At 43.7% G+C, this 18,083-nt stretch overlaps 1 protein-coding gene across 1 annotated transcript in view; it reads left to right on the plus strand.

The window, feature by feature from the left end:
* The first annotated feature begins 795 nt into the window (after nt 1-795).
* The window catches only part of HSPA12A (heat shock protein family A (Hsp70) member 12A), a 115,987-nt gene continuing 98,699 nt past the window's right edge, over nt 796-18,083 (plus strand). The window contains exon 1 of the mRNA XM_084633437.1: nt 796-1,038. Coding sequence (XP_084489563.1) covers nt 999-1,038 — 40 coding nt within the window. The 5' untranslated portion in view covers nt 796-998. The remainder of the gene's footprint in view (nt 1,039-18,083) is intronic.

The raw sequence follows: 18,083 nt of genomic DNA on the forward strand, positions 1-18,083 counted from the left end.
TTAATTTGGGGTTTGGACCCCATTGGAAACTGGGTACCTGGGCGCTGGAGACAGGAGCGTTTCTTAAGCTGTTTTTAGTTAAGCCTGCAGCTTTTGTGGGACGTGGTTCAGATTTGGGTCTGTGTTTGCAGCAGGCTAGCATGTCTGGCTCAACAAGACAAGGTACTGAAGTCCCAAGCTGCCAGGGAAAACTGGCTCAGAGATGGTCTCAGCACATCAGGTGGCAGTCCCGGGGGGGGGTCTCTGTGATTGAACCCGTCACACAACCATACAAGGGAGACTTGCATGGAATCTGCTATGGCAGCCCACTGTGCAGCCTCTACATGCAGGTTTTGACCAAGGAACCACATACTTGAGGACCCACTGGCTGCATCCCCAAATTCCTTCTCCCTGGGCTCACTGAAGAGGTTGCCATGAAGCTCTGCTCCATGATATGCAAAGGGATGTTCAGTCCCTTTGTCTTGTCTTTCAAAACCCTGCCACTGCCTGTATAGTGGCACCCCACTGTTTCATTATGATTAGCGCCTTCTACAGCCTCCTGCACCCAAGAGGGATTTGCCCCTAAAACCCAGTTTCAATCACTGTTACCAAATTTCTAATGGTTCCTATCAGCCAAAAAGTGATTTTTTTAAATTTTATTTTGAGTATTCAAAGTTTGGCATCCAATTTATTATTTTTCTAATCTGAATTTGATTCCAGGGAGAGGGTAGAACCTCCATTTACCTAATAAGCGATGTTTAATTTCCCCTCTCCCTTCACACGTGTGACTCAAACGATGTTTTCTATCTTTTCCAGAGTGTGAAGGACAGAGTCAGATTCTCAGAAGAGCTCAGCTCACAATTAGGCACCAAAATAGCTGGCCAGATTTTCAAAAGAACTCAGCATGTTGGGTGTGGAGCTGAAAATATGGCCATTTATCCTCTGTGAGGACAGCTGCGTTGGAAGTGACTGAAGAAGTTTGCTGTAGAGATGATTAAATTATGAGACATTAAGAGTGCATGTCTCCTTCTGGAAGTTTGCTGGTGTGGATTTTGGAAGGTGAGTAACTCTGATCAATAGGATTTTTTTTCAATGTGAGCGTATAAAATATATAGTGCCATTGTGGTTATTTAGTATTAATTTCTCTAGCATTAATCAGGTTATTCAAAGTAGTTTATGTTAATCAAATGGTGAACAGAAAATAAAAATCTTAAAAGTTAATCCTGGGACTGTTCTAGAAATACCCAGAAAGTCTGCTGCATAAACATAAGACATTGAAATTCCCACTACAGAGAAGCTAAGCATGCAAATGGCCTGCAGTTGGAAAATCTACCAGAAGGGGCAAGGGTTTGAGGTTAATTAAGGAAGAACATAAAACATTAAAAGATATATGGATCTGAAAAATGGCCCTGATTCACCTCCCAGTGAAATCAATGGGACTCTTTCTATGAGTTCAATGAGTGCTGGGTCATCCAAAAAGTCCCTCAGATACTTAGTGTTGTTATGTTAGAATTGGGCAATTGCCCCTCCTCATTGACGCTGTTGGGCACAGAAGCTCACTTCCATTCAGGCTACACTAGGGTAAAATTAAATGCCCCTTTGTTTAGCGATAGCTGAAACAATCAAAAACCATCGCCCAAGGACTAGACTGCATGCAAGCTAGGCCAGTGGCTGGGCCATGCAGTCCAAGGGGTTTTCTGGGGGCCTGATAAATGCAGAGACAGGGGATTTTTTGATTGCAGCTGTGTGTGTGAGGCAGAGAAGCAGCAGAAATACCACAGAAGCACACAGAGAAGGCAGCAAGGAAGCCTGACAACCAGACAGAGGTATTTGTAGAACGATGCTGAGAGAGAGAGCTATATGAGAAAAGTGCTGCCTGAAAAGAGGCTTTGAACTGTGAGCAAGTAAACTCTCACCATGTCTGATTCCCATTGTGTTCAGGGTAACAGAACTTTATGTACATTCTCTGTAAACAGATAGATTGCATTAAAGAAATACCTGCATCCACTGTCAATTTCTCCTCCTACTGGATACAACCCACAAGACTCTGAAAACTTCTCAGGCCAAATTGTTCCTTACAGGATATTTTCTAGTGGTTTGTTGTGACGACATGTAACTGTGCAGACACCTTCACTTTGGACAATCACCTAGATCTTACTTTCTGGAAAATTCCTGATAGTCACCATAAATGTTCATTTTCTTAGTTTCACCCCATTATTCATAGTTATAACTCCTTGAATGATACCAAATAATTCCTTGGAGTTTACGGGCCAGATAAACTCATTTATACCAACTGAGAATCTGCATTGACTTCAATAAAGCTGTACTGATTTACATTAACTGAGAATCTGGCTCTACATCTCTCAAATGTTTGTAGATGGTATCATATATATGTTCACACTGCAACCCCACATTCTTTACTGACCGCTTATGGAAAATAATTAAATAAAATTGTTCCTTGTAAATCAATCCCTCCAGCACCTCAATCGTTTTTGTTGCTCTTCTCTGAACTCCCTCCAGTTTGTCATTAGACTTAGTTACAGTCTTAAAGGTTAACAACAAGGATTTAATCTTGTTTCTCCATTTCAGTCATCTTAATATAGTTAAACAAATAATACAGTAACATGAAGAGAACAATAGGCCCAGCAAGAGATTAAATAGGCAGCATGACTCAGAATAAGCTAAATAATAAGCCAAAAGGGCAGCAGAAAAACCATTAAAACAGTTATTCTGAGAAACAACTATGGCAAGTGCTAAAGCATTCAGTAGCAGAAAAAAATCAAAGCATTTTAAACAAATGAAACCTACAGGATCATACAAGACAACTAATGTGAAGAGCAAAAGATCAATCTAAGTTAAATGAGATCTAGGACTCCTTACTGTAGACACCAGTGAACTTATTTAGAGGGAGATTTTTCAAGGGGAGTTAGACAACTCACTCTTACTGACTTTAAGTGGGAGCTGGGGACCTCGTTGTCTTGGTGTCTTTGAAAATCTTCCCCTGGTCAAATAATAATGTCTATGCTGGGGCTTGAGTTGTGTGGTTGCTCAGGCACATAGCCACATATTAGACTTAAGGCTGTTTTAGGTTGGCCTAGGAAAGGGCAGAATGCTCTTTGAAAGCGCTGCCCTCAGTTGGAGACTGCTCATTCGTTGTGCCTATAGTGGGAGTTACCTGAGGGGTGACAAAAGCAGCAGGTACCTTTTGGTGTATGTCTGACCTGATACTGGACAATCAAGTGTGACAGAGAACATTTTCTATCACATAATGCAGCCATATCCTGTTTTGCTCCCCAAGGACCTAGAGACCACTGCAACGTATAATTAGGACATCAGAGCTGAATTATTGTCACAGACATAGGAAGCAAAAAAAGATTAGCAGAGCTAGCCTGTGAGGGAGAGGGAATGATATGTAAGCCCAAGAATTAGCTGTGATAAAGGTGAAAGACAGAAATATAGATAATAAATAGTAATAATAAATATTTATATTGTGATAGCACCTAGAGCCTCCACTAAGTCAGGTCCATGAATGCTAGGCATTACACAAATACATGTGTATTATTTTCCCTGCTCCCAGTCACTATCAGTTGCAACTAAAGGTTATAATCATGTCACGTAGACAGGGGGTTGGTATCCACAGACTCCAGCAGCTACTGTTACATCTCCTGATTTAAAAAAAAAATCAAATGTAAATGAAACACACATCACCTAACATCAATAATCTCAAACTGTTTAATCAAACACAGAAAGGTCTAGAAGGAAGGTCAGAATAGGCAACCCTGAGCTCTCTAACCAGATGAGATCATTCTGCCTTTTTGTCAGTCGCTGCTAGCTCTGAACCTCAAGGATTTTCTGATCATGTGGCTTCTTTTTGTTCTCAAAACCTTCTTCAGTGACTGTTTAGCTGCGAAGGTGGCTCCATCATCTGGAGCCTGTGTCTGCTGCTCCTGTATGTTTCATTGTCATGCATTATTTCTGCCAGCACAGGGTTAGGGTTGGCACACAGCCAATAGCATCTTGGATGTCTTCAAGAAACAGAGAGCCAGTGGCCTCCTTCATTTCATCTAGACACATATTCTGTTCCTCTTATTGAACTGACCTTGAGGGGTGATTATAATGTATGAGCTTGATGTGTATGGTATAATTGTTAACTTGGTAGGTTGCAAGCCACTGTCTGGTTGAAACGAAATCTAACATTCTTTCCCACTTGCAATGGGGGTAACTGTTTGGCATTCTTACAGCATTTTTTCTTTTCTAGTTTCCTGGCTTTTTGGCTCTTCTGTAGCTACTTCAGGCTTATTTGTCTCTGACTCAATAAGCTTTTGGCATTAAGGTTTTCCATCTTCTGTTCACAAGTCTCTGAGCCAATGATTCTAATAAACCATTGAGAGGTGTGTTGTGATATTCTCACAATAGAAACCCCTTGACTCTGCCAGCATTTGGGTTTTGTTTATAATCTTCTTTACTATTTGTAGGTTTCAGAGTAGCAGCCATGTTAGTCTGTATTCGCAAAAAGAAAAGGAGTACTTGTGGCACCTTAGAGACTAACAAATTTATTTGAGCATAAGCTTTCGTGAGCTACAACTCACTTCATCGGATGCATTCAGTGGAAAATACAGTGGGGAGATTTATATACACAGAGAACATGAAACAATGAGTGTTACCATACACACTGTAACAGGAGAGTGATCACTTAAGGTGAGCTATTACCAGCAGGAGCGCGGAGGGGGCGGGAAACTTTTGTAGTGATAATCAAGGTGGGCCATTTCCAGCAGTTGACAAGAACATCTGAGGAACAGTGGGGGTGGGAATAAACATGGGGAAATAGTTTTACTTTGTGTAATGACTCATCCACTCCCAGTCTCTATTCAAGCCTAAGTTAATTGTATCCAGTTTGCAAATTAATTCCAATGCAGCAGTCTCTCGTTGTAGTCTGTTTTTGAAGTTTTTTTGTTGAAGAATTGCCACTTTTAGGTCTGTAATAGAGTGACCAAAGAGATTGAAGTGTTCTCCAACTGGTTTTTGAATGTTATAATTCTTGACGTCTGATTTGTGTCCATTTATTCTTTTACGTAGAGACTGTCCAGTTTGGCCAATGTACATGGCAAAGGGGCATTGCTGGCACATGATGGCATATATCACATTGGTAGATGTGCAGGTGAACGAGCCTCTGATAGTGTGGCTGATGTGATTAGGCCCTATGATGGTGTCCCCGGAATAGATATGTGGACACAGTTGGCAATGGGCTTTGTTGCAAGGATAGGTTCCTGGGTTAGTGGTTCTGTTGTGTGGTGTGTGGTTGCTGGTGAGTATTTGCTTCAGGTTGGGGGGCCGTCTGTAGGCAAGGACTGGCCTGTCTCCCAAGATCTGTGAGAGTGATGGGTCTTCCTTCAGGATAGGTTGTAGATCCTTGATGATGTGTTGGAGAGGTTTTAGTTGGGGGCTGAAGGTGATGGCTAGTGGCGTTTGGTTATTATCTTTGTTGGACCTGTCCTGTAGTAGGTGACTTCTGGGTACTCTTCTGGCTCTGTCCATCTGTTTCTTCACTTCAGCAGGTGGGTATTGTAGTTGTAAGAATGCTTGATAGAGATCTTATAGGTGTTTGTCTCTCTCTGAGGGGTTGGAGCAAATGCGGTTGTATTGTAGAGCTTGGCTGTAGACAATGGATCCTGTGGTGTGGTCTGGACGCCACTCGCCATCACCTTCAGCCCCCAACTAAAACCTCTCCAGTGCATCACCACCTCCTCCCCCGGCTCTTCTGCTGGTAATAGTTCACCTTAAGTGATCACTCTCTTGTTACAGTGTGTATGGTAACACCCATTGTTTCATGTTCTCTATGTATATAAATCTCCCCACTGTATTTTCCGCTGAATGCATCCGATGAAGTGAGCTGTAGCTCACGAAAGCTTATGCTCAAATATATTTGTTAGTCTCTAAGGTGCCACAAGTCCTCCTTTTCTTTTTACTAGTTGTACTGATTTTTCTGCAAAGCCATTCAACTAAGCAGAGTGAAGGCTTGATGTGGTGTACTTGAATTGATATACCGAAGATGTTTGCTGCAATGAGGCACTCATGAATGGTAGTCCATTATCTATTATTAATTAATCTAAAATCCTGGAACACACAAGCTGTGATTTACAATATGGTATATAGCTACTTGATGTGTTCTCCATCATTGGAGCGTTGTTCTCCACTTGTATGCTATGTGTCCTCTGTATTCCCAATTTTTACAATCTATCCTCACGTGGCAGACTCTTCATACCTCTAAGTATTTTGTGAAATTGTGAATTGATTCAGATTTGACAGTCAAGTTTAAGCCCATCTACAGTAATTTGGTAACTAGTAGATTTCCATTTCTTCTTTTGGTTACTCACTTTTAATTCAGTTGGCTGACAATAAAGGGAGTTATGCAGGGTTATATGAGGGCCGAATTGAGCACTGTGTGAACAAATTAGATAGTTGGAGAGGATTTTCTAAAGATCACATCACATTATTCTAAAGATGTCCTTGGATGCTTTGGAATGCTTAGATAGCAGTAGTAGCCAGGAATGTTTTTATCCTCTGTATTTGCCCAAGAGGTTGCAATCTTTCCTTTCACATGTGGACCTTGCCACAGTTTTTTATTCCTTTGTCGCCTCCAGATTAGATTAGTGCAATGCACTGTACATTGGCTTGCACTTCAAGATCACTTGGAAACTTCAGCTGGTGTGGAATGTGGCTGCTCACTTGTTTAAAGATGTTGATCTTATCCTATAAAGCTCTAAATGATTTGAGTCTGGATTGATTCTGAAAGCACCTTTCTCCCACGCTACCTCAGGTGGGATAACCCGAGAGGCTTGGACTAACAGCCCCCTGGTTTAAACAAGAGGGAGCTGGAGACGGAGTCTTTAGCGAGGGGTTCTTGACTTTGGCACTTGGTTCCCCTGTTGATCCCCCGGCATCTATTGATTGGGTCACACCACATCCATTAGGTCACACCACAAAGTTTTTATGTTCTCCCAGGTTTTCCTGTGGAAATGATTGAATGAGGGAGAGGGGCTGATGTGAGGATTTAGCATGGATTTTAGTTTTAAATGTTGACCCAATTGTACAGGGTATAGATTTTAATTAATTTTGGATGTATACCTCGCATTTTAAATCCGATTCAGTGAATAAAGACTGTGTTTGAGATTTGGTAGCCCCACAACTTTGGGTTTCTCTGACAGCTGTTGCAGGCCTAGCGTTGGGATTTTTCAACTCAGTCTTACCTACATGTGTTACGTAGATTTAGTTACATGTGTCAGTTAAGGTGATGGAATTGCATTACATAGCATTGTGAGTTTGTGCTATGTAAGAAATTAGATGCTAAGAGAAGACCTAGATTATGATACCCTTGCTCATGCTGAGAAGTAGTTTAGATTCAGAATAGCCTCACTAGTTTCAATGGGACTGCTCGTGGAATAAAGTACTACTCAGCAGGAGCTAGAGTATGAGAATCTGGACCTAATATCTTAATAGGCTCCGTGTGTAGGTTCATTGGGATGGATGCCATACAGGCAAGTGTGACAATTACGACATTTTGCATTGCAATATAAAAATAGAATATGAATGCATTATTCCTTTTTGGTTATTTTAGTTGTAAATCCATGTTTGGCCTCAGCTTTGCATTCTAAGTGTACTCAGATTCAGGCATATAAATTAAATCTGGCATTTCTGCAGCATCAGAGTGTATGTGTAAGATTATATTATGCTGCAGAGCCAAGGCAGGGAGACAGCCTGACTAGTAATTGATCATAACCTGCATAAAAAGACAATAATCAGATACGTATCCTGTTAAAGGCTCACATGATTGTTTCCCTCTCTCTTCTTAGTTTACATACATATGTCTTGGAAAGATACTGACATCTTTTGGCCAAACTCTGTGTGGGTCACTACTGCTAGCAACTGAAACACAATTTGTAAAGTTAGATGAAGGGCTAGCTAATCTGTAAATTACTCCCCCACCCCTGCAGTTTTGCAAAAATGGAAATGTATCCTTTGATTTTCTACTATCTATCTATCTTAGATATTTATGTCCCCACATCACCATGCTGTCTGAACACCTCACAATCTTTAATGTACTCACCCTCATAATACCCCTGTGAGGTAGAGAAGTACTGTTATCTCTGTTGTACAAATGGGGAACTGAGGTACAAAGAGACAAAGTGACTTGCCCGAGGTAACATAAGACATCTGTGGCAGAGCAGGGAATTAAACCCAGGTCTCCCAAGTCCCAGGCTTGTGTTCTAACCACTGCACCATCCTTCCTCTCTAATTTTACATATTCATTGTAAAAACACAGAGAACCTTCCTCCCATCCCAAATTCCTCCATTCTTGGAGGTCTGGTAAATTTTTTGTTTTGTTTTTTGTTCTCTGGGGTCTGCCAGAGCCCTAAACATCTTCTCCAGCCAGGGCCTAAGATGTGCTGAGAATCTGAAACTCCTAATGAAGTCATTAGGAGTCACAGGGATTCAGCGTCTCACAGGATTTGGCCCCCCAAGACAAAGTTCTATTACTAGGCCACCAGACGGGTGGATATAAAATCCATTGGTTTCAATTGAGTCATTTCTGCTTGGTGTTAGGGAGGAGTATTGTATTCAAATATATTAACTGCAATGCACTGAATTTTAGGCAAGAATTCAATTATAAAGAGTTGCTGTGGGTGATTGGGAAAGAGTTGGAGGACATGGGTGGCGTCTTTTGGACTGGGGAAGAGGAGAATCAGGAAAAGGGATGGTGTAGCAGGCTTCTCTCAGGGGTCTTCAGCCCTTGTGGTCAGGCCACAGCCAGCCAGTCAGTCTCTCCAAACCTTGAGGCAGCTCTTCCAGGCAGTTTGGGAGCCCGGCAGTAAAGCTACAGATTACATAGCATCCCCCCCACAGAGTCCTCTGGGATCTCTCAAGCAGCCAGGGAGAAGAGGGAATGATAAGGGCACCCAGACCCTCTCTCTCCACCAGGTCATGGCTCATGGCCTCAGGGGAGAGAGGTGGAGGTGGCTCAGTCCCTGCTGGCTGCCACTCCAGATCAGCCTTCCCAGGCCACTTCCTACCTTCCCTGTTTCCCTTCAGTTTGGGGTATGGCCCCAGCCTACTGCTTACACCATCTCAATAGTTCAGGGCTTTTGCTGCGGGGGTGGGGATGCTTCCCAGCTCACCTCCAGAGTCCAATTGTCCCCCCTCTTTAGTCGGGGGAAGGGGGATTCTGGCCAAGTCTTACTCACAGTACCTGTCCTTCCCTGTTTGTGCCTATGTGGCTGCAGCCTGTCCACCTTTTTTCAGCCAAGCTCTCTAGGATTGCTAAATTTAGTTGGACGTATTCCTGGAAGTTTCATCACGTGATATAATCTTTAATTAAAGATTCGTCTTTAATTCATGGAGACTCCAGAACGATCCTAGAGAGTTGGCCACCTAACCTCTCCTCCATGCTCCTCACGCCAGAGTCCTGAAGTTCTCTTTTAAACAGGTCCTCCATAGGCAGCATGCCCAGCAGCTGCTGAAGGGTGAGGCTTCATCTTCCAGTACTGTTCCACCACTCCTTTTACCTTAGTGTGAGGTCTGTAAATCCCATCACATGCCCTTCCCCTCAGGCTGAGCACCGCAGGTTCATTCTGCACAGCTGAGTCTCCTTTGTCCCATGAAAAGAAGTGCACATTCTTGTGGGCACCTCCTGCTTGATGCAGTACCTCACACTTATACAACTGTAGTGAGAGGTAGCAGCACATAATTTGGAGGCGATGGTCTTTCATGGAATTCAGCCTTGGAGGGGTGCATGATTCATCACAAGATGGAAGAGCTATCCCCATAAGTAATAGTGGAGTGCTTTAATGGCCCATTTTACAGCCAATGCCTCCATCTCTGTCACTGAGTATGACACTTCCCAGGCTGACATCAGAGGCATCCTTCTGCAAGACTAAAGGTTTTGAAAAATCAGGGTGGACAGGACAGGCTCCAGAATCATTTGCTCTTTTAATTTCTTGAAGGCTGCATATTTCACCAGGTCCACCAGCAGAGCTGCATTCATGGCAAAATCTGGGATAATTTACCTATAATAGCCCTCCAGTCACAAGCAGTGTCATACCTGCCTCTTTGTGATGGGTTCAGGGCATTACACCAGAGTTTGGGACCCCTCCTACAAAGGGGCGCAGGCTTCCCCACTCTATACTCCCTGTACATCACCTCTCGATTAGTTAGGTGGCACATGGAAAGGTTAGCTGTAATCCAAAGCTTCTGAGGACCTGCAAGACTCTGTTGTAACATGGTTTAAATGCTCATTCCAAGATTTGCTATAGATGAAGTCATCGATGTACACAGCTGCACGCTGATCATGAGGCCAAAGCACCTTGTCCATCAGCTTTTGGAAGGTGGCTGCCATGCCATGTAGGCCAAACAGCATCCTCTTAAATTGATATAGGCCAAATGGCATGTAGAAGACCATCTTTTCTTGGAACACCGGAGTCAAGAGGATCTGCCAGTAACCCATGGTTAGGTCAAGGGTGGTGATATACCTGGCAGCCCCAACCTCTCTAACAATTTGTCAACCCTCAGCATCAGGTAGACATCAAATTTCGACACCACCTTGGCCTTCTGGAAGCAGAATCTGGTCAACCCATCTTATTTAGGTACCAACATTATAGGGCTCACCACAATGTGACTCTTGGACCCCACTCCGAAGTCTAACATTGCTTGCAGTTCCTTCTGTACCATTTCCCACATGTGCCTTGGCAATGGCTGAAAGTTCCTCTCACCTTTTCCCCTGTTTCAGTCTCTTTATGGTGGAACACTAAGTGAGTCTGCCCTGGAACTGCAGAAAAGACCACCTAGAAAGACTGGACAAGTTTTTGGATCTGCCACTTTTGCTATGTCTGCAGGCCTCCTCCCACCATAGGCGCCAACTTCTCCTGGCACCGGTGGTTGCTCAAACCCCGCCCCCCCCCCGGACTCTACCTGTTCCCTGCCCCTTCCCCTTGCCCCGCCCCCATTCCAACTCCTTCCCCAAATACCCGCCCCGGCCCTGCCTCTTCCCTGTCTCCTCCCCCCTTCCTCCCACAGTTTGTTACGCCACAAAATAGCTGTTTTGCGGTGGCAAGCGCTGGGAGGAGAAGTGGGTACATGGTGCGCTCAGGGGAGGAGGCGGAGGTGAGGTGAGCTGGGGCAGGGCACGGAGCTTGGCTGCCGGTGGGTGGAGGGCACCCACTAATTTTTCCCTGTGGATGCTCCCGCCCCGGAGCACCCACGGAGTTGGCGCCTATGCCTCCCACCACACCTCTCTCTCACCCGTAGCGCATACTGTACCAAGTTTGTGGCCTTGGAATTTCATTCCGTCTATGTCTCCCAAAGAAGGTCTAGTATTGCTCTTAGCTACCTCCCATATAGTAATTCAAATGGGGAGAACCCGTCAATGCATGAGGGACTTTGCAGATGATGAACAGGTCCGGTGGTGAGGGTCCAAGGCTCCAAACTTCTGCAACATACTTTTCAAAGTCTTATTAAATCTCTCTACCAGCCCATTGGACTAGGGACAGCACATGGACATTCTTAAAGCTTTTATCTTCAAAAGGCTACACAATTCCCTCATAAATTGGGGCATCAAGTTGGTACTTTGATCTGTGATTATTTCCTAGGGATCCCCACCTGGTCACTTTCATGACCACCAGGGCAAGGGCCATTGCCTTCGTTGAGCAGAGTGGAATCGCCTCAGGGTACGATGTGGCATAGCCTAACATGACTAGTATGGCCTGGAAACTGGCTGACTCTTTTCCAGTGGGTCCACCAGATCCATGATGGTCCTTTCAGATGAGGTCCCTACCATAGTGAGAGTATCAGCGGGGCCCAGGGAACCTTCCCTGGACTTGCCCACTGGCATTCTGGGCAGGAGACATAGTACTCTCTTACCTCCTGGCCAATAGAAATGAACCATCAGTCAGTCAAGAGATTTCCCTTGGCCAAGATGTCTCCTCACAGGGTATAGCAAGTGTCAGGTGTAGTATTTCCCTGCAGTACTTCTTTGGGACAAGCAGTTACATTTTAACCTCCCCAAGCTTCTCTGAACTCTGTTTTCTCTCCCTATACCTCGAAGTGTGACCATTGTTTCAGGAATCGAGGTTCCACCACTTCAATATCGACCTAGGTGAGCTGTTTGCAGGCTTGTCCCAACATTGGGTCATTTCTTTGTTTGTCAATGAAATCCACATTGTCTGAAAATGTCATTTGCTGCCAGCTCACTTAATTTCTCCTGTGGTTTTATCCTTCTTGGAGAAAGCCTGTCCCGCTCCAATTGACATATTGTCCATGGTGTTGTTCCTTCGCTTTTATGGCTTGCGTCTCCACTGTCTCCTCATCTTTGGCATCTGTGTTAGTCCTAGGGTGATCAGATGTCCCGATTTTATAGGGAGAATCCTGATTTTGGGGACTTTTTCTTGTTTCGGAACCTATTACCCCCCACCACCTGTCCCGATTTTTTTACACTTGCTATCCGGTCACCCTAACTGGTTCAGACCTCATCAGGTCCCTAAAAAACTTCCAATCTCACCCGATTATCACCGAATATAACAGTTTTGTCATATCATTGTGATTCAGCACCCTCTGGTGCACCTTCTTCGTGAGGTAAGGACGCACATCCCAGTAAATGCATTGGAAACAGACAGGGCCTGTTGGAACTGTTTCAGGCCCCAGTAGACTTGCCCTCACCAGAGTCTGGCAGCACCCCAAGTCAATCAGTTCTCATACCTTCATGCCACTGACCTGTACAGGCATTAATAGTTTCATCAGCCCCTCTTATGGGCCCTGGATTTGGCCACCCATATTTGGCTAGAGAGGCAGTCTACATGCGGGCAGTCACAGCAGAAGTGTCCTGGCTCTGGACAAGGCCCGGTCTGGTCTTCTGCCGCCCTCACTGTCTTCACAGACATGCTGCCTCCTGGGTCTCCTGCCTTTCTTAAGCCCTGGTCTTTGCAGAGGCACATACCTGCCTGCCATTCTTTATCTGCCCCCCTAGCTGGCCCACGTAGCCCTGTCCATCTGCTCCCCCTCCCTCTTTCTCCTTCTCCCTTCTATTGCCTGAGTCAGTTGAGGTGGGACTAGACAGGTCTGAGGGATTTCCACCATGGGCCTTGTTGGGAACTTGTCATTCTCCACCTAAGTTATAGTCTTGGAGAGGGTTTTGGGACAGTGGCATATCACCCATTCCCATCTTCCAGCCGGGAGAATCTGTGTGAACTGGTCTAGGACAGTTCTTTTGGCTACATGGGTTCCTGACTTTTTGTTGGGCTGGAGCCACAGCCAGCAATGTTCTCTCAGTCACTGGCTCACCACCCATGGTCTGTGGACATATCAAAGGCATCTAGCACGGCTGCCTTTAGTTGAAGGTAGTCTTGTGTAGCCATCATGTCGAGACTGCAGTACGCCTCCTGGGCCGCTCTTATCAGATAGCTGGGTCACTCTGTTAGTTCCCTATCTGTGGGCCACAAGCCGCCATGGCCACCCTTTCAAAGGTTATCAGGAATGCCTCTGGGTCACCCCTGGGCCCATTTTTGTTGGCTTCAGTGGAAGACTTAGGGCTAGGGCTGGACCTGGGCCAAAGCCACCTGCTGCCAAACTCCGCAGCATACCCTGGGGATGAAACAGTGTGGCCATCTGCTGCACCAGTTGTTGCCGTTGGTCTCTTTGCTGGGCCACTAATTTGCTGAGGACTTGTTGCTGTAGCTGCTGCAAAGCTTGCTGCTGCTGTTGTGCAGCCAACTGCTGGAGCAATTGGGTCTGCTACTACTGCTGTTGTTGCTGCTGGTCCATAACCCATTTCAACAGCTTGTCCAAATCCATCTTTCACTTGCTCCTCTTATTTTTCTAGAGTGCCCGCATTCTCCGTCACTCTGCAGCAGGCTTTGCTTAAGGGCTGGCAGGCCTAGTTCTCAGGCCATGGCCAGTCTCTCCAACCCTTGAGACAGCTCTTCTGGGCAGTCCGGCAGCCAAGCAACTTTAGATCCATTGAGTCTGTTTCCCTTCAATTTGGGGTGTGGCTCAAACCTATTGCTTTTACACAGTCTTGATAATTCAGGGCTTCAGCTGGGGGCAGGAGAAGGGAGATTCTTTGTGACAAGTTAACATCAGTCACATAAAGTTACTTAAGACTTTCAGCTGGGACAAAAATTAAGGGTAACTGGCTCAGTTACATGGCAGCAGAATGTTGATATCCCAGGTACAGGAGGTACTCTATGTATTGGGGTGCTCTGTGTATTACTTACATGATGTCTGTTAAGTGCTTTGGAGAGGAATGGAAAGGTCAATATAATTAGGCTTGGCAGAATTCAATGTTTATTTTTTTAATAATTTCAAGGGATAATATCAATGTTTATTTTTAAGAATTTTTATTTACTTAAATTTTCACAGTTGTGGGAAAATGAGAGCAAGACAATTATTATTTAATGACAGTAGACACTGAGATTCAAAAAAATTAAAGCTTTATATCGATTAACACACAAATTGACAACATCACGTGTCACTATACAAAGTAAATATTCTTAAATCAAATTCTAATAAGTTGAAATGCAGCATTTTTCTTACTTTGCCTATCTGTAAATTTTGATTATTATTGATGGAAATATATTTTTATCCACTTGTGTGTGTATGATGAAATCGATGTGTACAGACATTTACCAATAAAAAATTAATCTTTCCAAGCCTAACTATGATCATAGAAATGTAGGGACCTTGAGGAGGAGGTCATTAAGTTCAGCCCCAGATCTGAGGCAGGACCAAGTAAACCTAGTCCCATCCCTGACAAGTGTTTGTCTAACCCGTTCTTAAAAACCTCCAATAGTGGGGATTTCTCAACCTCCTTTGGAAGCCTATTCCAGAATTTAACTACCCTTATAGTTGGAAAGCTGTCCTAATATCTAACCTATATCTCCCTTGTTGCAGATTAAGCCCATTACTTTTTGTCCTATGTTCAGTGGATATAGAGAACAATTGATCAATGTCCTCTTTATAACAGCCCTTAATATATTTGAAGACTGTTATCAGGTCACCCCTCAGTCTTCTTTTCTCAGGATTAAACATGCCCAGGTTTTTTAACGTTTCCTCATACGTCAGGTTTTCTAAATATTTTATCATTTTTGTTGCTCTCATCTAGACTCTCTCCAATTTGTCCACATCTTTCCTAAACTGAGACACCCAGAATTGGATACAGTACTGCATCTGAGGCCTCTCCAGTACCGAGTGGAACAATTACCTCCATGTTTTATATACAACATTCCTGTTACTACACCTCAGAATACTAGCCGCCTTCGCAACTGCATCATATTGTTGACTGATATTCAATTTGTGATCCTTTTCAGCAGTACAGCCACCTAGCCAGTTATTCCCCATATTGTACCTGAGCATTTGGTTTTTCCTTCTTAAGTGAAGTACTTCACCCTTGTCTTTATTGAATTTCATCTTGTTGATTTCAGACTTATTTTATAAGCATACTTTCCACTCCATTATCCAAATCATTAATGAAAATGTTTAATAGTACCAGATCTAGGACTGACCTCTGCATGACCCCACTAGATACATCCTCCCAGTTTGACAGCAAACCATTGATAACTACTCTTTCAGGTCTATCTGTCAACCAGTTGTGCACCCCCCTTATAGTAATTTCATCTAGACTACATATCCTTAGTTTGCATATGAGTGTGTAAAAAGCCTTACTGAAGTAAAGATATATCACATCTGCTGTTTTTCCCCTATCCACTAGGCCAGTAACCCTGTCCACGAAGAAAATTAAGTTGGTTTTGCATGATTTTTTTTCTTGACAAACCCATGCTGGCTATTCTTTATAATCCTCTTATTCTCTAGGTGCTTACATATTGATTGTTTAATTTGTTTCAATACTTTTCCAGGTATCAAAGTTAGGCTGACTGGTCTATAATGCCCTGCATCCTCTTTGTTCCTCTTTTTACAGATAGATACTATGTTTGCCCTTCTCCAGTTGTCTGGGACCTTACCTGTCCTCCATGAGTTCTCAAATATAATTGCTAATAGTTCCAAAATTGCTTCAGCTAGTTCTTAAATACCTAGAATAAGATGCGATAACATATTTCATTACTCATTGAAACAGCTGCATCACACACACACGTGGTGTCTGTATGTTCAGTTTGTAACTTGGAATATAATTTATAAATAATATCATTCCAGATTCATTTATCTAAGGAAAAAGCCTCTCAGTACTCACATCAGTGAACAGAAAGCAGTATTAGACATAAGCAACCTTGTTTCCCTATAGCTATTTATTTCACATCTCATCAACATCATGTATCCACACTGAAGTTTATAGGCCTTGACAGAGTAGCACCTCGAGGGGGAGAGAGAGGATGACAGATAAAATTTACAAAGTCAATCCTTTTGGATCTGTTTTTGGACAGCTTTACACCACAGGCTATAAACACCAACAGGAATCTGAAACCTTTTCTGCAGTGACCTTGTTTTAGAAAACAGTATTCTTATCTCTCAGCACTATTCTCTGTGCAGTCACTTCTCGCTGTATGTTCCTCAGAATGTGTGATTTCCATTTTCTTAAACAGTGACTGCTTTTGTATTTTTAGTTTGCTGAACTTCTGCGTTTAATTTACATATGCTGGGAAACTCCTGCAGCTGGCAGCAGAAGGATTCTATTGAAATCACTTGATTTCTTGTTTCTTTTTCTTCTTTACACCACAGTTGTGCCTGGAGGCCTTATCCAGGCAGAGGCCCCATTGTGCTAGGCACCGTACTAACAGATACTAAATGACAGTGGTTTTCTTTCTTTGAAATTATGCACTCTCTCAAACCCTGATATCCTTATTCAGACAAGCTTCAACTGAAATCAGATATTTCACATTTCATTGAAGTCAGTGGAAGTTTACCCAAGTCAGGGCTGCCTGGTCTCTGACAGGCAAGAAGGATATGTCTTTACTGCAGAGCTAACTCATGTGAGCAGCTGCACTGCAAAGTTGTATCCAAGTTACTGTGTCCTGACTGGTGCTGCACTCACGTGTGTGTGTGTTGCTAGGACTTCAGGGCACACATCCCATTGATCTTGTTCCTGCAGTAAGCTGAGGCACTCTGATTCTTTCCCAGTGAATTGTAGGAGAACTTGTCAGTCCCTTTGTGCCCACGATTGGAACAGTGGGAAAGTATTGGAGGACTATCAGCACTAAAGTGATTTTAGCCTGCATCCTTGCTGCAGAATGGGCAGGTTCCAGCCCAAGTGAAAGTCTCACTTGGATGTTCGCCTGTACCCCAGGATGGAGCAGCTAGCCCTGGTTAAAAGCACCACAAACTCAGAGGTTGTATATGTGAATGGGACGGGGATTGGGGCAACACCCAAGTAAGAGCCAGGGTTAACTCTGCTGTGAAATTCTTCCTACTGCCTGGCATTTGTTAGCAGTGGCCTCTCCTTCCTAAAGTCCCCCACTGTTTAAATTTGTAATGTTAGGTTGTGTCCATTATGCTCAGCAATCTAAAAGCAGCAGGATTCATAATCCCTTTTTTGTGGTGGAGGGCTCACACACCATACAATTGGTGGCACAGCTTTGAACTACATGGCTATCACCAGCAGTAGGCTGAGAGATGTATTGTAAAAATTGTTTTCACACACATTTCACTCTTTATAAATAGTGCCAACTATTCCTTTTCCTGTGACCTGTTCAAGCCACTGGGCCGAGCAAGCAGTTATCTTTGGAAATGACTTATTGACTGGACTTTCACCCGGTCTAAACATACGTATTTTTTCCACAAAATCTATTCTAACAAACATGTAAACTCGCTTTAAAAACACTTTCCTTTTGAGCCAGGCGACCTTATATCAGGCAGGATAGTCGAAGGACGGCTCACTTAAATTTCTGTGCATTTGATCTGCTTGGGTTTCCAAGTGTCCTTGCTAAGATCAGCTGGGCTTGCAGGTTCCTGAAGTCAATCTTGTCTCTTTTTCAGCTTACATTCCCTTTTTAACAATGACCTAGAACAGTGTCCCACCGTGCAGCATACTTTAAATTAAAAAAAAAAAACACCCTTTGGTGAATACAAACTGCATGACCATTATTCTGATGATACAAAAAATTGCAGTTACT

The sequence above is a fragment of the Lepidochelys olivacea genome (genome assembly GCF_965140295.1).
Source record: "Lepidochelys olivacea isolate rLepOli2 genome assembly, chromosome: 7".
In the NCBI taxonomy this organism is placed as follows: Eukaryota; Metazoa; Chordata; order Testudines; family Cheloniidae; genus Lepidochelys; species Lepidochelys olivacea.